We start from the raw sequence: 21,521 nt of genomic DNA, 5'->3' as shown, positions 1-21,521 counted from the left end.
TCTGGATGGTGTATTGATGTTGCGGGTGAGGCAGTGAGAAACATATTGATTTGCACAAGCCGGATGTGATTGAAGTGATAAGTACAAGATTCTCTTTATGAACTGTTGAGAGCATCCTAGAGGTCGTACGAATAGAATGATGAATTTTACGATCAACTTCTTTATTACGATAAGTATTTTCGTTACCCCGCCCCGCTACGTCCCGAGTAACCAGTTAAAACAGTAACATTGATGGTGATAAAATATGACAATTTTCCCTTCCAACTATATTTATCGGAATCGTCGGTCACAACACTGCATGAGCAAATTTCCATTTTCCTTTCAAAGAATGCGTACAAGGGAGATATGGAACCAACTGCATCTCCCTCTGTGGTAACTGCAAGGATGGACAAAGGTGTAACCGCACGACCGGCCATTGTCAAAACGGATGTCAAGTAGGATATGAAAAACCTTTCTGCTCTCAGGGTGAGATTAATGAATCCTCCTCCTCTATTTCATAGCTTTTCCTTATATTAAATTAAAGGCAATATCCGTATTTATGACCATCTCTACGTCTTCTCTACCGACGTTTCAATATAGATTCTTATACAACTGTCAAGCAAGATTGAAGTACTTCAGCACAGAAAAGACTTGTATACATCCGATGCCTTCCATGTGGAATCTTAGGAATGACAAGTCTTTATGGATGATCAACTTCTATATTTCAAGCTTGAAAACGGTATAGGCATCTCTACCGAAATGTCGCTATCATACAATAAAGAAGTTGATCATCCATAAAGACCTGTCCTTCCTGCTAATTGCAACCTCTAGAATGCTTCTCAAACAGTTCATAAGGAATCGCTAATCCACATCTACATTGCAAATCAATGAGATTTTCTTTGTTATGTTTCTCACTGCCTCACGCACACAACATCCAATACACCATCAAAGACAAAGTTTGGAAAACCTGATGATGATGAAACCAAACTACCTGCAGGGTTACTTTTACCCCAGAATGACAAGGCACTGTGATTCACCCTGCCATTTTCACATTGGCAACGCCAACACAAACTGCTACTTTGATACTTTTAATCAGTTCAAAGTTGTTTCACTGTATTTTGTGTATATATGTGTACAGGGTGTTTCAACAAGACCTACGGTCAGGATTGCAGTTCGTCCTGTGGTAGATGTCTAAACTGGACATGCAGTAACACAGACGGGACTTGTGTACATGGATGTGAGCCGGGATTTGAGGGGGATCTGTGCGTGACAGGTGCGTTGACATCATTTCTACTGGAATCTTATGAAATCAATATTGGTCATGTATTTGTGTATTTTTTTGTTTGTAAGCATAACTAACCATAGGAACTTAACGTACGTTACTTTCCTACTGTGCCAGAAAGAACTGATGGTATCAACAAGAATATAGTTCTGTTTACCTTTAAATTCTGAACATCAAACTGAAAAAGGCGGACAGATTTGTTAATAAGGAATTAATTAATAGACTAGCATTTCTCAAGGTATGAAACAATTTTCAGATGTGTAACCTCGGAATGGAGAAAAGCTATTTAAATGGTATAATGATACCGAAAATGGCAACTTCTTGAGACCTTGATGTGAAACAAGACATGCTAATGTGATCTTACACTGATGTAGGAGACGGTAAAATGTGAAAGTATATGAGTATTTAGAGATCTACACAAACCAGCAAATCTCTTGAGACCTGGAATGGGTCATGCGTTTAAAGGGATTCAGCATATAGTAGAATTGTGCTCTGGCAGATCTGAGTTTGTCTACAGAAAAAGGTAGAAATGTATTTATTATCCATATCGTGGAACATACGTCATGTCATATTTTCAATACGTGCTGTAGTGCATATATCACTTCACGTGGTTTTGCTTGTCACTGATTGGTTGAATTCGACCATGACCTCATTACATCGCAAATGGGAACTACTTTCTCATTCATAAGATTTACTACGTCCGTTCTCAATTTCTATGAATGATAGCAGCTATCGTGAATTTGTCGTTAGGAATTGTTTTTCAGTTAAAAAATTGTATACATCTAACACTCTACATTTGTTGACCTACATATCCAGCTTACCAAATCTCGTATTCTTGCGCGCTGAGTGTTGGAAATCCCTGCCGAGATTCGTGCCGTGAACATCTTATTTTTTATTGGATAAATACATTATTACACTCGCAAGTGTGCCATACGATTTATACGAAACTCGTGCAAAATTATGCATTGCCCGAGCGAGAGACAAAACTTCATTTCGTATAAGTCGTATGACAAACTTGCGTTTGTAATAATCTCTATATCGTCAACATCCCAGAAATACTCATTGTTTCGCTTGTATTTTGAAACCGATTTAGCTGTTAAAAGCAAACTAGTGTTAATGTTATCCTAGGAAAGTGAAACTGTTAAACATTGTCGTGCCCTTGGAAAGGTATTAGTAATAAAGATATGCACAAAAGTGTGCTTTATAGATTTACGAGTATTTAAACAATTAGGATAAGCGTTCCAGAAAGGGTAATAATTTGTTCTTTTAAAAGGCAATGAACCTCAAAACCAAAACTTTGAAAAGAACTTAAATATGTAGCATTGTATTAATCAATTCGGAAAAAAATAATAAATGTTTAGAGATTACATTTGATGGGCTTTTATGATATCAGTCTTTTACAACAATATGTTCCTTCATCATCAGAAGCACATACGGGCAACAAGGAAGGCGGCGCTCAGTCGTTGACTGGACTTATTGTCGGTGTCGTTGTAGGGGTGCTTTCAGCTGCCGTCGTTGTCGCTGTGCTGTTTTATATACGACGGTAAGTCTTTAACGATACAGTGTTGATGTGATATTGATACTTTCTGAAACTGGAAGTAAAGGTGATCTAACTGGTTTCTTATGTTAATATTACACGGTACTCTTTCATATATTACGTTGTATCGTCAAGGGATAAGATTTTGTTTTGCATATCTATCACACAAATACATCTACCAAACATCTCAAACATCTTGATGTCGCTTACCATCAACAAGGCTGTATATAACTAATGGCAAGCTTTATGTAAATGCTCAAAGAAGCCAGATTTTCTTACAATTTTTGAAAATTGTGTGTACATAGCGTGTGCACATTGACAATTATCTTATCATAGGTCCTACTATGTGTCTGTCATATTACACACCGCCTCCATATAGCTTGAATATTGCTGGGTATTGAGGCGTTAACAATGATCTTATCATAGGTCCTTCTATGTGTCTGTCATTTTACACACCGCCTCCATATAGCTTGAATATTGCTGGGTATTGCGGCGTTAACAATGATCTTATCATAGGTCCTACTATGTGTCTGTCATTTTACACACCGCCTCCATATAGCTTGAATATTGCTGGGTATTGCGGCGTTAACAATGATCTTATCATAGGTCCTACTATGTGTCTGTCATTTTACACACCGCCTCCATATAGCTTGAATATTGCTGGGTATTGAGGCGTTAACAATGATCTTATCATAGGTCCTACTATGTGTCTGTCATTTTACACACCGCCTCCATATAGCTTGAATATTGCTGGGTATTGAGGCGTTAACAATGATCTTATCATAGGTCCTACTATGTGTCTGTCATTTTACACACCGCCTCCATATAGCTTGAATATTGCTGGGTATTGCGGCGTTAACAATGATCTTATCATAGGTCCTACTATGTGTCTGTCCTTTTACACACCGCCTCCATATAGCTTGAATATTGCTGGGTATTGAGGCGTTAACAATGATCTTATCATAGGTCCTACTATGTGTCTGTCATTTTACACACCGCCTTGAATATTGCTGGGTATTGAGGCGTTAAACAAAATTACTCATTCAAATCGTTACGTTGAGTATGTGTATTGGTGTCAAATGGATACTTCGTGGTAAGAATCAATGTCAATTGGTAATCATATTGCAATGAACGCATGTGTTTTAAAAATATGATGATGCTACGTGTGTTTTAGGCGACAGGACAGCATCCCCATCCTCCAAATCAGCGAAGCCGGTTAAGCCATCGAAGAAACCCAGATCCCCTGCAAACCACGTGTACGAGAACTCGGACACATACTATAACGTCCTCCCAACCCCACGTAAGGTGTGTACCCTGATAGACTCAGACAGTACGTCAGACAAAGAGTGGGAGGTGCGGGATTCGAACAAGAGTACAAGGTAAGGATAATTTCTATAAGGTATGACAAAATTTGTGTTCATTTGCAAATTCAAATGTAACACAAGTAGTACATGTGTTCTGGAAGACAATTGCTACAGGGGATGGTAGGGGTGCCGAAAGTTTAAAGGCACGAGTTCGATTCCCTACATGGGTACAATGTCCTTTTCTGGCTAGGATATTCCCAAAAGCGTCGCAAAACAATAATCACTTACACACTCAAATACTATGGGAGAGATTGGCGTGGTCTTTGATAAACGATAAGAAAGACGACTACGCTTACTTTAGATGTTTCGAGTATTCTCGATAACCAAGTGGTTAAAGAGTCAGCTGGCCAGACCTGGGTTCATTCCGTACAGGTATAATGTGTGAATCCCTTTTCTGGCATTCCCGCCAAAATGTCGCAATGTTTGCTAGAACAATATTCACTTAAATGTTTCTATGTCATTAGGTACTGATGACGAGTTATCACATTGGCTTCACAGCTGCATATATTTTGCATGGAATAAAATCTATGTATTATTTTCCGTTGTAATTGTACTGCATCTTTTACCAAGCTGTTACGTCATGGACTGGCTAAAGAGCACAAGGAGGGTCTGAAACCTGAAAATAAGAAGAGAAACAGATTCCTGGCTCTGTTTCCATGTAAGTAGTGTGCTATGTGGATATTCTTTATACTGTGTTTGTATACCGTTTATATTTTTCAAAATAAGACGGTTAGATGGAAAAAAATCATTGTTGCTGTGTTGTACAGAGTTGCGCCCCTTAGCTATCGCTCGTAGTTGGGTGAGAGTGAAAATATGTTCGGACAGTTATATATAATTAATGTTTGTTTGTCAGCACGGTACTTGTGGCAACACGTGCCTACGTCATGCTTCTCACTTTTCTGAAGTATCTGGTACTTGTGTTGCAGATGATGAGAGCCGCGTTGTCCTGGCCCCTGATGGAGACGCTACTTGCGACTACATCCACGCCAGCTATGTCCAGGTCAGCTGCTGCTCCCTACAATGTGGTGATTAATGAACGACTATAGGGACTATAGATGTGTGTTTTCGAAGATGCATATATACAGGCGACTACAAACCCGTTTGTAAAACTTGCAGTGATTGTGACTTTTTTTTAAAACTTTAAGACTTCATAATTTCTTTCGGCGAATTTGTGCAAAAACACACCAACACCAGAAGAAATAATGTAAATCCAGCTAGGCTCCATGCAGGTAGCAAAACTAGGTCGCCATGGTCCCTTGCGTTGTGATCTCTTGTTAGTTTTAATTATCCGTCTGTGATAATGTAGTTATCTTACTGTAGTTTGTCGATAGAGTTTCTAATGTACCGTTATTTATTATCAATAAATGACTTGTTGTAGTCACGATATTGCAGAAATATTGCCGATGTGACTATGCATTTTAACTCACTCACTCATTTGAAATTTCTTTCATGGCCTAAGTGACTATTTGAATGAAAAGCGAGTTGGAAAACCTTTACCTTCATCTACCTATAATATCTCTACATGACATGTGTTGTCAAAATTAGGACATATATTCAGCAAGAAACACTTGAAATATATATCTTTTTATGCTTACGTGTAGCGACCCTTAATTTGGGAATTAAGGTCATACCACAAGTTAAATTGTTAAATCATTAATATATATTCATTTCTTCCAGGGCTTCCACGAAGCAAACGTTTTCATAGCTGCTCAAGGTATGTTTTGCAGAGTGATTTCTTTTTACCTTGAAATCACCGGTATGTTGCTTTGGAATGCAATATGTTTTTTGAAATATGGATAACACTAAAACACCGTTACGTCATATCTATGCAGGTGTCTGCGAAGCATCTTTCTGGTGTCCCCCGCCGTAATATTGCTTGAATATGGCTAAAAGGCGGCATAAAACCATACCCATCATTCATACTTTTGTGTTTGGTGTGAAGAAAAAGTAATATGAGTGGATTCCATTGTGCATTAAATTTGGCATGTGTATTTAGTTACTATTTGGCATACAATGATACTTGTTCACTTCATATAAACAATGATGATCATTTACTATATGTTTCTCTATGAAAAGCTTGATAAACACTTCAAATATTCCAGGACCAAATAGTGTAACCGTGGATGACTTCTGGAGAATGATATGGCAAGAAAACGTGTCACAGATCATCATGCTAACCAGAGTAATGGAACTGAACAGGGTAGGTCTGTTGAACAGTACTTGTCTGCTGATAACTGAACATTAACTGTCCATCCAAAGGCTATACAAACAACCTTGAGAACACAATTTCCTTGTGTATTTACATAATTATGTTTTGATGCCTGTTTACGCCAGAATGTAATAATACACATTGTTTAACGGTTCACTATACCTAGTTGTATACGATATAAATCAAATTTAAAAAGGTGTCTCTGGATATTGTATCAGGTTTCACAGTTATTGATTGACGTCCATCACAGATCGTTACATAGTCATTTAGAGGTTCAGAATATTATCGCTATTTTGCTTAAAATGCTTCATAAGTGGCAGAACGTGTTTTATGGCCTTTCAGAATGAATAATGGAATTATGCATATTTCTGTTTATATAATGTTTAAAAAGAAAACAAATATTGTACATTGAAACTGATGTAATACTGCATGTAACGCCAAATCGTGTAAAGTTACTGTACATTTTGTTTAATCAGTGATTGGGCCGGAGGCCTAAATTACAATAAACTTCTTTTACTGTCTATATATATCATTAATGTATCATTGGGTTTGTTAATAGAAAAAGTGTGAGCAGTACTGGCCAGATGGCACGAGGGATAAGAAGTGTGAAAAATTGTTATCAAGCCACTCCTATCAACTGTCAGGGCGGATTTCACCATCAGGAAATTCCTGGTTCAGCACTCCAAGACGGTAAATTTGAATGACTTTATCGGATACATGTAGGAATGGCGGTTGGCATGACACTGTGATTTTCCCCTTAAAGGTCACATGCAACGTAAAACACAACTTTGCAGATTCTGATACCTTTCGGTATGGACTTACCGAAACGAATCGTCAAAAATGCAAATTCAACTTATAAAGTTGAAAAATAACGCGATGAAAAAAACCGCGCGAAATCGGAGTTCAAACGTTTCTCTAATTTTCCCCAGACTTTTCTGGGGAAAACGGGTTTCAACAGCTGGGCTGCGCTTATAGCACGTGCGCAGTGAAGTAGGTTCGCGCAGCTTGGAAGCGGGTTGTCCGGTGAATACTCGGTGAAGGCTTTGGTGTGAGCTATTTTTCTAATGTTTTGTTGATATCTCACAGGCGCGAGCTTTTTATATGTTATGACAGTAAATTAACTGTTTATATAATTTCATTTGTCTATTTCACCACAAGTTCTTCTTACCGAGTCACTTTCTCAGTTCTATACTTAAAAAGCAATGCCATTATTTAGCGTTGACACAATTTCCCACTGTGATATAGATATGTCGTTGTCACAGACTAAACTCAATGTCTTGTTTTATTGACACCCGTGTGTCTGCCTGCCTGTCTGCTAATGACAATATTCAATACACAGCTGCTATCACTGACCACATGCAATTTGAACTTAACACCAATCAGGCTATACACCATAAACAAAATGCATTGATTTATGGCCCCGAGTTCGGTCTCTGTACACATTATGTAATTACACAGACAGGCAGGCGTGATACTTGAACAAATGACATGTTATGATTTCTGTTGATTGCAAAATGTTATACACAAAAATGAGCATGTATTTACAAAACCCAACATCTCTATATATACACACACAATGAGCCGTGCATGAGGGCGGCATCTGCAAATGAACCAGCCGTTACACTTGAGTGCACACCCACCCGCTCTGACTGGGTTCGGTATCCCGTCTGCTTCGTTTCGAGGGAGGTAAACCCCAAGTACAAAATATTGTGCACTTTTGATTTGCGATTATACGCTTATAATTTTGTTTTATTTGTTTTTCATTATCAGCAATGCATATTATATGTCATGAATAAGTGATAATTGTGTTTTAATTATGTTTGATTTTTGGTTGCATGTGACCTTTAAGTAACTGCATTTTGCCTTTGCTGGGTTTTGGCGACAATGGATCAATGGTACCTTATAAGTCGTCAACCTACTTACATTACAAATCATACTTCTCTCACCCACATAGGTGAAAGGAAACATAGAGATTTGATTTAATTCATTTCGCTGTTTTGTTGATGTGTAGTACATTATGTCATAAGTTACTATATATAAATAACATATCTATCAGCCAAAGTAATGCATGTTAAATACCTTCACTTAAAGCCCTCAGACAAGTGGACAGTGACCGCAGCTCCACTTCACGTCTTGGCCTGACCATGATGTTCCATCAGCACCGGCTCTGGTTGGCTTCTGGAAGCAGTACAGGAGTATGACGTCATCAGAGGAGGATATTACTGGACCTGTGGTAGTACACTGCAGGTGTGGGTAGTTCACACTTCTTGGTTTTGCATTTTCGTTGAGCAACAAACACATACAGACACACGTACGCACACACGCACAATAATTCAGGCGTTGAGTAGGCGACGCAAGAAGCAATTGTCATGTAGCATATCCATTTCAATAATCCACACGAACAATGGAAGCCCGCGGTGACTGAGCGAATTAGGTGTCTGACTCTGAGGGTGTAGGTTCGAATCCCGGATGGGACTGAACAAAAGTACTAGAATCTGTACTTTACTAAGAAAGTGTAAAACCCAATAAAACATATGTTACGGATAAATACATCTATAAATCTGTATGTTATTATAAATTATAATACACTCTGAGTATATGGGGAGGGGGAGATGGTGGAGATACACAACGAAAGCGTTAGTTTGGTTTTACTGGGGTTTTAGCCCTACACCAAAAATAACATATGAAACAATTGTCATGTGGCATATCCATTCCAATAATAACACGAACAATTGTCATATGGCATATCCATTTCAATAATTACACGAATAATTGTCATATAGACTATCCACTTAAAAAATAACACGAACAATGTCATATGGCATATCCATTTCAATAATAACATACACCAGCAAGAAATGACGAAAATGATTCAAAGCTACTCGTCTCTGCATTGTTGGTACATGTGTATCGAATGGTACATAACATAGTCACACATAAGTAAATGTACCGATATTGTACAGAAATGACTCAACTGTAACCTAGTGTATGTCCCCTGTATTTATAGTGCTGGCGTTGGCCGGACGGGAACGTTCATTGCTCTGGACAACCTCTTTGATGAAGCCGAGTCTCTGAACAAAGTGAACGTGTTCGCATGTGTGTCCAAGTTGAGGGAAGCAAGGATGAACATGGTGCAGACTGTGGTGGGTACACACCTTTAAAGTTGACGAGAAATCTTAGTGCTTATTACAGTTATATATACAGTCAAACCCCGTTTACTCGAACCCCGTATATCTGGAAACCCGGACGATTTTTAGGTGAACCGAAACTTACCTTCAGTAATTGTACTCGCCTAGCCGGACCCCGCGCTTCCAGACCCGGACGGAGAAGTTTCAAACCATTCCCATAGATTTCCATTGAAACCATGTATAGCTCATCACTAGTGAGAATATAAATATCCGTGATTTTTGATATAACGAATTCATCATACGTGTTTATTTAATTGGGGCGGTGGGGTAGCCTAGTGGTTAAAGCGTTGGCTCGTCACGCCGAAGACCCGGTTCGAATCCCCACATGGGTACAATGTGTGAAGCCCATTTTCTGGTGTCCCCGCCGTGATGTTGCTGGAATATTGCTAAAAGCGGCGTAAAACCAAACTCAGTCAGTCAGTCAGTTTATTTAATTTGGGAAATATCAACCGAGTCATATATTTAATCGGTATTGACCGAGCCCGTTTATGTTCATCGTTTCCACATTTCTGTTACCCTCTTTAGAAATAATGGGCGGCGGGGTAGCCTACTGGATCGCTAGTCATGCCGAACACCAGGGTTCGATTCCCCACATTGGTATAATGTGTGAAGCCCATTTCTGGTGTCACCTGCTATGATATTGCTGGAATATTGCTACAAGCGGCGTATAATCATAAATGCGTCAAAAGTAACATCAAGCTTGTGGAAGAGTTGCATATATACTTCCCATCAAAAGTTTAGACTCACTTAAAACACTCGCTGTATGTTATGTATATATATATATATGTGGTTACAACGAAGATTGATTTCTCCGATTACTTGGGAGAACCAAGTGTAAACTTTATGCAGATGAATTGCTCGAGGATCATGCATTGAATTGCTGTAAAGCATGTGCAGATATCGTGCATGTGAACAGCTGCGTTTTGGAGTAAAGTTTTGTTAAGAATTCGCCAATTTTCACTGAGTGTTTCATTTCTTGAACTCGTGACAATAATCTTTGCATCCATACGAATTTGTTTTACAATACATCAGTTCATGTGTAAACAGTACCTTTAAACAGTATGGAATATTTTGCAAAATTTAGTTTACAACAGTTGCCTGAAGTGGCTATATTTTTACAATAGTGAGTCTAAACTTTTGATAGGAAGTATATCTTGTGCATAGCTATACATATTTTCCATTGCTGTGTGAATCAACACACGCACCCTGTCAACTCCCATTTGGCATATTCATTCGCGGAGAAAAAATACCTTGGATGCTTAAAAATGTAAATGAACACAGAGTTTGGCAGAATATTTGAAATTTTATCAGATTATGTCTCGGATAAATTGTTTCCTTATTGATCTGTAGAATTGGAATCTACTAACTGTTGTACATGGACTGAATGCATATAGCTACACTTGAAGTTGTCTGTAATGAAAACAAACTTCGTGGTTACAGGGGCGTTGGGGTAGCCTCGTGGTTAAAGTGTTCGCTCGTCACGCCGATGACCGGGGTTCGATTCCCCACATGGGTGCAATTTGTGAAGCCCATTTCTGGTGTCCCCGCTTTGATATTGCTGGAATATTGCTAAAAGCGGCGTAAAACCATACTCATTCACTCACTCACTCGTGGTTACAGGAGCAGTACCGTTTCGTGCACGAGTCTGTCATGGAAGCCATCGAGAGTCGGGGAACTTTCTTCACCTTGTCCGACTTCGAGGGAAAGTTTGGTACCGCCTGAAATACTCCAGACAACAGGACATAGAGATGAACAGACAGTTTCAGGTGCGGAATATCAGTTTTACTACCGTGAGAATATTGAACTATTTATTGGTTCTTGCAGTTGTTTTTAATTATTTAGTAATAAGTGGCGGCTTGAACGAGCATAAAACAGACTCATTCAATGATACAGAGATACTTATGATCATTTAAAATGTTTTGCCGATTTAATAGAAATGGGTTTTTCTAACACCAGTAGAAAGAAATGTTGCTATTGTTATGTTTATGGGCGTCTCAGCAGCATATTCCTATCAGGTATGTTGCAGTCGGTATTGATTGCGTTCAAAGGGACATAACTCTGTCGATCGAGTAAATGCGTTTCACCCTGTAGACGCCATACCTCACAAAGTTTTACATCAATAAAAAACAAGTGATGTATTGTTATGTCTGTATTAAAGATTCTGTACACCGCATGTATTGTAATAATGTATTCCTGTATACGCTGAAGTGATGTGGTGATGTGTTCATTTATTGCTTTCAGTCTCTTGAATCCGCGAAGATGGAGATCCCAGAGAAACTGGTATCTGATGCTTATCTTCCAGCAAATGTTGGCAAAAACAGAAACAAGAATATTGTCCCAGGTTTGTATTCGACTTCGCATTGTCAGCCAAGTTGATAGCACGATTTTCTTCATTTTCCTTTGTATCTGTTCAGTTTAAAAGTTTATGATTATAGTGTCATAAAATCTCCCACTCCAGCCGACACAGATGCATAATATAAATAACAGCCGTGGTGGTAAAGGAGTGAGTATGGTTTTACGCTGCTTTTAGCAATATTCCTGCAACATCACCACAGGGGACACTAGAAATGGGCTTCACACATTGTACCCATGTGGGGAATCGAACCCGGGTTTCTACAGGATGAGCAGACGCTTTTACCGATCCCGTGCTGAAGGAATAATCCACGGTTCAATTGAATTTAATTTACATGCGTTGTGCACGTATTTACATCCACCATGTGCTTCCAGCCAACAGAGGTCGGCCTTTTCTCTCAACTCCTGTCGCAGACCACAACGATTACATCAACGCCGTTATAGTTCCAGTAAGTACGTCGACTGTATCTGTTAATGACAAAATGACGTACAGTATGTTATGATAAAAACGACGTAGTATATGTTATGACAACAGTAAAGTACGATATGGTATGAGAGAAATTACGTATGATATGTTATGAGAAAAAAATGATGACGTTCGATATGTTATGAGAAAATGACGTACGATATGACAAAACAGATCCAAGTGTAGGTCCCATGACATACACTTGACGAATCTTTAGAAGTTGTTAACCAATAGGTATCACAGAGATTCCTTAAAACAAATGATTATTAAAAAATGGAATGTATATGACCAATTCAGCCAGGATAGTGGAATTTTATTTATGTAGGTGCATTGAACTTTTTGAAGTATTCAAAAGGTATCAACCGATATGTGCCTTAACACAGCCTCCATATTAACAATCTGGTGCGGGACCCATACATCTCCTAACCCTGTCAAATATAGTGGAAGCCCTCTAAACCGACAGCCCTCCAATCCGGCATGCTCTCAATACCGGCACTAGAATTTGGTCCCGGCAGAGCTAGTTAATTTATGATCATATACACGCCCTCTTATCTGGCGGCAACCTATTCCGTATTTCGGCACAACAAAGACCGCCCACTTGACTGTTTGTACAGTAATTAACGCTCTCTAAACCGGCATCCGGTATCTTGGCTCTTCTGTTGATTGTCTGAACCTGTACACACCTTCTCCTTAGGTTGGAGCGGAAGCTATACATCTCCTAGCCTAGCCCTGTCAAGTACACACATTCTCCTTAAATTGGTGCGAGAGCTATACATCTCCTGGCTCTGTCAAGTACACACCTTCTCCTTTAGTTAAGCAGCGTTGGGTCACATAGAGTCCTTGGAGGGGTAACCGTATTTGGCAGCTAGGAGTGATTCAATCCTGTCCCACAACGAAGCACACGTGAACATGTCTTATCTCAGGCATTTTCACCCAGCAGTGAATGGGTACCCGGAGGGATATGTGAGTTTTACGCCGCTTTTAGCAATATTCCAGCGGGGACACCAAAATGTGCTTCACACATTGTACCCATGTGGGTATCGAACCCGGGTCTTCGGCATGACTAGCGAACGCTTTAACCACTCGGCCACCCCACTATCCCGTGGGATAAGAGGATCATTATATATTACAAATACATTATATATTCTATATATCATATGTGAGTAGCCAGTACACAGTAGGCAATAACCATGCTATTGCCATGAAGAGAGATTAATCGACTGACTGATAGTAAATGAAAGTAACTTTTTGGATGATTTTTCTCCCTGCAGTCGGCAACACAACCCTTGGGTTTGATAGCAACCCAGACCCCGCTAAAAGATACTGTTGTAGACTTCTGGAGGTTGGTCTTTGACCATGACTGTTTCACCATCGTCTGTCTGGAAGATGAGGGGGAGAATCAGGTAGGTAATACAAGAACTACAACAACACACATATACATGTGTTAGGCTCATGTAAGTATACTATAGTCCGTTTGGCTCAAAAGCGGACCGATGAATTGCAATCTAACTCGAAAACTAATAAACATAACATACTCAATGAAACGCTGATCATAATCAAAACATCATACCCACTCTGTGAGGTTTTAGCAGAATTTTTGTCCTAAAAATAAAAGTTGTTTAACAAACTATCATTAAAATAGTTCACTGTTTGTTACGAGGAGGAGTGCAGAGAAAGGGACAGCCAGGTGTGCGAGGAAGGATGGAGACGGCACAGCACAGGTTAATGAATCAATAACTTTGTCGGCACTTGTGCACGTGCTTCTCTAACACCTGGTTGTCCCTTTCTCTGCACTCCTCCCTCGTAACAAAATAGTGAACTGTGTCAATATGTTAATGATTGTTCGTTAAACAACTTTTTATTTTTAGGACAAAAATCTGCAAACAAATTTTATGTTTATTAGTTTTCGAGTTAGATTGCAATTCACCGGTCCGCTTTTGAGCCAAACGGACTATAGTATGCCGGATTATCAATACAAAAGTTGCTCATGAAGTCAAGGTAGTATTGGTTCATTTGTTTGTTGTTTACGCCGCATTCAGCAATATTCCAGCTATATGGCGGTGGTGTGTAAATAATCGAGTCTGGACCAGACAACCCAGTGATCAATATCACGAGCATCGATCTACGCACTTGGAATACGATGACATGTGCAACCAAGTCAGTAGGCCTTACCACCCGATATCCGTTAGTCGCCTCTGACAACAAGCATAAAGACAATTTCTTCACGGGTCTTGTTCAGTTAGAAACGTGTAATGAGAAGAATAGCTTTGTAATGAAATAATATGTGTCTATTGCTTGTAAGGAGGTGTGTTAGCATGCATTTCATATGACTGGGTACGTAGCACCAACACAGAGAGTAGTTATTGTTGTTATTGCTATCATTCCAAGTGCATCATGGGAATTGCTGAGTTATGTCTTTATCTTCCACGTCGTAGGCCATATATCCAAGAAAGAATGAATCGTTGAACATAGGACCGTTCCGCCTCACCACACTGAAGGAAGACACATCACGAGACAGTTTCACTGAGATGGAGCTTAACTTGGCTCTTAGAGAACAGGTATTGTTGCACAACTAAACATGACGTTGTTTGTGACCAAACTGATACTTGGGACAACAATCCTTCTGAACATATTGCCTACGTCTGTGCGGCCGATTCTGAGATCTTTAAATATTAAACGTTTACAATTCTTAAAACAGTCTGTATAGTGTCGATATACTTTTTACGAATCTGAAAAGTAGCACGTCGACATAAAATATGAGTTTCCCCAATGCTATTGAAGGTGATGTATAACGGTCATTTCTATATGGTAGCAGTTTATAAAAGATCGCAATTGGGATTCGCTGACATGTAAGTCAGCGAGTCTGACCACCCGATCCCGTTTGTCACCTTTAACGACAAGCATTCGTTCCTGAAGACCAGTTCTAACCCGGATCTTCACTGGTCTTCACGGGTATATATTTGGACTAAAGCGAGTAGAGTATAGGCTGTAAATGCACCTCAGTGAGTTCTATAGCTGAAATACATTAGGAGTTAGCAACAAAACAGTCCAAATTAGTGTTGGGAATTGGTTAAAATCTCATAATTGATGATTGGTTCATTACCACCGATCAATCATCGAAACTAATTGGTTAGCGCCATTCATGAAATTTGTTAATGCACAAAAATAAGGAAAAAAACCATATGAAGTTACTGTTTGGGTGTTTGGGGCAAAATTTCACATCTTTAAAGGATGACTAGTATGTTAGAAATATAAATTTTCTTGGTGTCTTTAAGATGAATTCAATCATGACTTGGAACAAACTTGTAGTGCTTATGAAATGCAATAGATAAAACCAACCTTTGTGAAAAAATATTGTTGATGAAAACAAGTGTTCCAGAATTGTTTGTGTTCGATTATGAGAAAACATGATCGATTGCTTGGTCGTTAAGTCACTGCGACCAATCTTCGATTATTTCAATTAATCGGACCACCACTAGTCCCAAAGTCTTGCTACGTACCTTTGATCCAATAATCATCTTCTTTATCTTCAGGATAACACACTCCACCAGATCCGTGTGTTCAAAGTGAGATCCCAGATCCCCGGGCCTACAGAACCGATGCTAGAGTTTGTGAATGAGATTGGAAGAAAAGGCAGTTCTGAAGAACACAAGACACTTGTACACTGCCTGTATGTGGCACTTTAATTACGACGGTTGAATCATTTTCAGCATCGCGCATACTATTTGTGTCCTTATAACACAGTGTCCGTTAGTATATTTGTCAGCTCTTAGAGTCTAATTCCCTACTTCTATGGTATTGTATTTGCCCCTATTACAGATATTCCGTCATAGATAGATAGATATACTTTTGTTTCCTCCATAGCATATGAAGATAAATACAAGGTTTACAGGTACATTACAACAAGTAAATCAATATGGTATTATATGGATATACACATATGGTATTATGTTGTATGGTATTTACACATGTCAGAAATTATACACATTCATAGAAATATCGTTTCCCACAACTTAATAGTTCTGGTGCATATTCGGCTTATGCACCTTGTCCATGTTTCATAGTCGAGGTCCTTCGTGCACTGATTAGGGCGACCCCAAAGTAGAAAACAGAGTAATATATCGTCATCATTATTCCAAAGGTTACTAAACGTTTCTACATCAAGAATGTCGATTAAATCTTCAGTTAGTCTGTCTCTTTCATACTGCGTTTCTTTACAATAAAGAAATACATGTTTAACAATGTCAAAGGCAAACGTACCACAGAGACATTCATGAGATTGAATTACGTAAGTACCATAACGTACCATAACGTCCTATAACGTGATTGCAGATCTGACAAATCATAAAAATATATTAAAAATTGTACGTCAGCATATAAGCAAATCAGAATGATTCCAAAAGTTTTCCTTCTGCAAACATTTTGTACTGTAATATTTCCCCTGAAATGTCAGTCTTCCTCTGTTTCCAACGATTGCGTGCACTGAAATGTTGTTATTGTAGATACTCTGGGGAGACGGGCTACACAAGTTATAAGAGCTTGACCCCTATCCTTTTAACTTTGTGAATAGAATATGTTTAAGCTAATCTAAAGTTTCCTTGTCCAACACAGCGACGGTGCCCGACTGTGTGGAGTGTTCTGTAGTGTCCTCAACATCATCAGCAGACTGAGACTGGACAAAGAAGTGGACATCTACCTGACCATCCGAGAACTTCAGTGTATCAGACCCCAATTCATCCAGTCGTATGTGAGTATTAAATACTTCATCCAGGAACGACAGAACAGTGGAATGAAGAAAAACCCAATGCTCACTGCTTAGTCAAGTCGTATGAAATCAAGGGGCGGTGGGGTAGCCTGGTGGTCAAAACATTCCGTCGTCACGCCGAAGACCCGGGTTCGATTCTCCACATGGGTAGAATGTGCGAAACCCATTTCTGGTGTCACCCACTGTGATATTGCTGGAATATTGCTTAAAGCGGCGTAAAACCACACTCACTCACTCGTCCTTCACAGTTTAAGGAATGTAAAAACCGGAGTTCTATATTCTCCCAAACTGTATAAATCTTTCTTTAAGATATTTTCTTTGTGTTTTCTGTAAAAAATATGTATGGCAGGCATCCATAATACATTCTAGAAACACAAAACCAGGTTTTAAATGGCATTTACACATATCTCTTTTCAAAATCTGCCATCGAGCAGAGTTGTGAAGAATTTCGCCAGTGGTCATGAATGTTAGATTCCACCGTTATCTGATCGACACGCATATTTTAAACTGAGACCTATTTTTTTAAGGTTTGGCTCAGAATTTGAAAAATGCGCACGACTTGGCTGTATTTCATGTCATCGTCCATTTCATTTCAAGTCGTGACCTTCGGAACTCTTAGTCAACGCATATGGGACATATTGAATTATGAGGGGCAGAGCCAAACAATTTGTGTTTGAACCACATCGTATCTTTATTCAGAATGCACATTATTCAAAAAGCTTTCGTCGGGTAAAACATTTTCTGCATGCGATAAGTCCCTGACATTCTGAAACTGTTTCGAATTCACGCTTCTTTCAGTGATTAATGTAATGTGTTCTCAGTTGCACTTTCGATTAGTATGAAAGATAAATGCTGAAACGATAAATCGTGGTTACATTCCATTCAGGGAATGTTTTACAGTTTCACTTATCTGAGGAAACAACAGCACAAAATACTTTGTTAGTTATGGTCGTTTTTCCAGGGTCAGTACAAGTTCTGTTACGACTTGGTGAAGGAGTACCTGCGAGATACCTGCATGTACGCTAACATGTAATCAGAGAACCAACACGTATGGCTGAATGAAGGACATTACTTCCGTCATGGCCATCATCTGTTATAGCACTGATGATATACTGAGTTCCATTGACTCAAACCATTTTATTTTGTACATTATGTTACATTGTTGTAGCAATATTTTTGAGATGAATTTTTCTGACAACTTCACAAAAATAATAATTTTCGCAATATTTCATGAATTTTCGTATGACATTGTACACAACGTATCTATGTAGTCAATAGTACTCTTGCTGTAATCATATCATCTATCAAAGTGCACTTGTTCATTGTACATACATACTATCCTGTCCCACTGGCTTTGGCGTTATAGTGTTATCTTTCACCCTATCTCATTTTCTATCATTGTTCATTCATCCTGTATCACTGACTTTGTCAATTCATTGTTGGCTTTCTTGATAACTTTCACCTTGTAAATATATACATGAACTCATCATTAACTTGACAAAGGAGGTTCTATTCTTAACAGTGTCATATATTCATATCTATATATAACATCAAACATCGGCCAGATGTAATGACATAAGAAAAAATGAAACAGAGATATGCCTTTTTGTCATACATGAACAGTCACTGAACTTGTGACGCTGCTCGCGTCAATTATTGTCCCTTTGTTCCGGGAACTGGAATACAGAAAGAGCAGTTTGGTTCAGTTCGAATCCTCCAAGCTTAAGTAGACCGCCTCCGTGGTGTAGTGGTTAGAGCGTCCGCCCGGAGAGCGGTAGGTCGCGGGTTCGATCTCCGACCGCGTCATACCAAGAGACGTTAAAATATGGTACTTGTTGGTCCCTGCCTGGCGCTCGGCATTAATGGGTACAACAAGGACGGGTCGGCTCGGAGTCATGCTTCACTGCGGCATGGTATCTCAGTGGGCTAGCACTATAAAACCAGCTTCAGTCTGGGCTAGTACAAGCAGCTGCACATACACATACACACGCATGCACGTCGTCATATGAGCGAAATATTCTCAGGCACGACGTTAAACCCAATTTCACCTCACCTCCAAGCTTAAGTGTATCCTATGCCTTTTGTTTGAGAAATATCCTGTTGTAGTCAATCCATAACGTTGGCAATTACTGTAGTTATCACTTAAGATACTTCCAAAACCCATGCAATAAAATACATAAAGATATAAAGAGGGAACTGATTGTTGGTTTTCATACCAGCTGGGTTTTCCAATGTTGTAATACTTTTACTAATAATGCTCTTCTGAAATCTATTTTTCTGACATTAAATGATAATAATAAAAGTTTTTCTTCAGTCATTATGTTTTAATATGATTAGTCACATTTATAATGCTTATGATTAATTAATATAATATTACCGATAAGATCGGTATCAGTTACATATTGTTTCATTAATTTTTATGTTTGGTGCTTATATGATTATATTTTTTATTGTATTTTCTAAAATACCGGAATGATGTCAAAAAGTAATAGTTATCACTATGTCGTTTCCCTGTACTTTACATCGAGGTGTATCAATTTGAATTTGAAAACCATGTATACACGTTCTTAAAAGTAACGTTTCTCATACACAAACACTTGAGATAGTGGCATTATGTCAAGTATTCAAATGAATATTCAAACGTTTCTGCTTTGAGGAAATAAATCACGTTTAAGATCCTCATTTTGTCGTTTTTGATTTTCACAGATGGAGCGGTGCGGAGCCCAGGCTCTGTTGGTTTGTACGCATAATTTTGTTGTAAGAATTAACAATATCCACGGGAGAGAATCACATACTTTTGTCAGCACGACATTCTGTGGGTTTCATCAACGTTGTCAACTTCAAATACCTGTGTCACCTATAGAATTTCGCACAGGAAATGAATACTGTGAAAATACTAGACACTGGCACCAAAACAAAGTTCAAACATACCGGAAATCAGTGTCAAGCATGCAATGACAACACTAGTTTCAAGTACCGAATATCAGTGCCAAGCATACAATGAAAACACTAGTCTCAAGTACCGAAGATCAGTGCCAAGCATACAATGAAAACACTAGTCTCAAGTACCAAAATCAGTGTCAAGCATACCGCAATGAAAACACTAGTCTCAAGTACCGAAATATCAGTGTCAAGCATACCATGACAACACTAGTCTCAAGTACCAAATTCAGTGCCAACCATACAATGAAAACACTAGTCTCAAGTACCGAAAATCAGTGTCAAGCATACAATGAAACACTAGTCTCAAGTACCGAAGATCAGTGTCAAGCATACCATGAAGTACCGTAAATAGTCAAGCATCACAATGAAAACACTAGTCTCAAGTACCGAAAATCAGTGTCAAGCATACAATGAAAACACTAGTCTCAAGTAGTACCAAATTCAGTGTCAAGCATACCATGACAACATTACTAGTCTCAAGTACCAAAATCAGTGTCAAGCATACAATGAAAACACTAGTCTCAAGTACCGAAGTTTAGTGTCAAGCATACAATGAAAACACTAGTCTCAAGTACCGAAGATCAGTGCCAAGCCTGCAATCAAAAACTCTGAGATACCAAGTTTAACTATGTTTCCTGTCTGCCTGATGAACAACCTCTCTAAGGTAATGTATTAATTTGCAAATTCACGGAAATCCTACACTGTTTATAGTGAGTGGGCGAGTTGGGTTCTAAGCCGTTTCAGCAATATTCCAGCAACACCACTGTGGGTACACAAGAAATGGCCTTCACACATTATACCCAGATCAGGAATCGAAACCGTGCCTTCGGAGTGACGAACAACGATTTAACCACTAAGACACACCTACACCCATGCTCAATTTAAATGCACGGATTCTCCTAAATACAGAATATTTACCATACCATAGCGCTACTCACATGATCTATATCCAAGGAACACGACACTCGTGATATGGCTTTTAAATATGTTTTCCAACGTATGTTCTCAGATTTTGACATACACTAAACGCCAAAAACATCACCCTCCTACCTTTATGAATTACAGAAAAACTCTCAAAGATATGTCAGAAAGGTATTAGCTTACAAGAAAGCTAATAACAGCTTTATGCAAATCACGAAAACAAATTCTCAAATGCATTTAAATTTAGTTGAAATGCATCTTTTCAGGAGTGTTAAATTGTCCTGTTTTCGTCCATGCCGAGAAAACCAATAACAGTCATTTTGATGTCCAAGAGAAAGGTTGAAATAACTTTCAGGGCCTAGATTTTCGAAGCTCTCTTAGCGCTAATATAGTCGTAAGTGCCATACATTAACATTAACCTACGAGTATCTTAGCGCTAAGAGAGCTTCGAAAATCTAGGCCCTGCTTTGGGACAATGATAAACCCATTAAAGTCACCATTTTGTAACTATTAAA

At 38.8% G+C, this 21,521-nt stretch overlaps 1 protein-coding gene and 1 long non-coding RNA gene across 3 annotated transcripts; both read left to right on the top strand.

The window, feature by feature from the left end:
* Positions 1-323: 323 nt before the first annotated feature.
* On the top strand, positions 324-2,804 carry LOC124276927. The gene is made up of 3 exons (XR_006898694.1): positions 324-465; positions 1,118-1,252; positions 2,687-2,804. It is a non-coding gene; the product is annotated as an uncharacterized LOC124276927 (long non-coding RNA).
* A 1,174-nt stretch (positions 2,805-3,978) lies between these two features.
* Positions 3,979-20,276, top strand: LOC124276928 (receptor-type tyrosine-protein phosphatase mu-like). Of its 2 annotated transcripts, XM_046712590.1 has the most exons (17): positions 3,979-4,177; positions 4,733-4,820; positions 5,089-5,162; positions 5,840-5,876; positions 6,265-6,362; positions 6,931-7,061; positions 8,463-8,618; positions 9,379-9,514; positions 11,180-11,325; positions 11,801-11,900; positions 12,287-12,360; positions 13,649-13,780; positions 14,813-14,935; positions 15,911-16,047; positions 16,989-17,124; positions 18,104-18,190; positions 19,849-20,276. In XM_046712590.1, the coding sequence occupies exons 8-16, from the start codon at positions 9,466-9,468 to the stop codon at positions 18,173-18,175; spliced, it is 969 nt and encodes a 322-aa protein (XP_046568546.1). In that variant the 5' UTR covers positions 3,979-4,177; positions 4,733-4,820; positions 5,089-5,162; positions 5,840-5,876; positions 6,265-6,362; positions 6,931-7,061; positions 8,463-8,618; positions 9,379-9,465; the 3' UTR covers positions 18,176-18,190; positions 19,849-20,276. The 2 variants fall into 2 exon arrangements, with proteins under 2 accessions (XP_046568546.1, XP_046568545.1); XM_046712589.1 differs by lacking the exon at positions 19,849-20,276 and having other exon boundaries at positions 18,104-18,259.
* The last annotated feature ends 1,245 nt before the right edge of the window (positions 20,277-21,521 follow it).

Source organism: Haliotis rubra, unplaced genomic scaffold (assembly GCF_003918875.1).
Source record: "Haliotis rubra isolate DU_JTF1 unplaced genomic scaffold, ASM391887v1 Scf2155, whole genome shotgun sequence".
Taxonomy (NCBI): Eukaryota; Metazoa; Mollusca; class Gastropoda; order Lepetellida; family Haliotidae; genus Haliotis; species Haliotis rubra.
The sequence above is the reverse complement of the archived record's forward strand: the minus strand, read 5'-3'. Positions and strand labels throughout refer to the sequence as shown.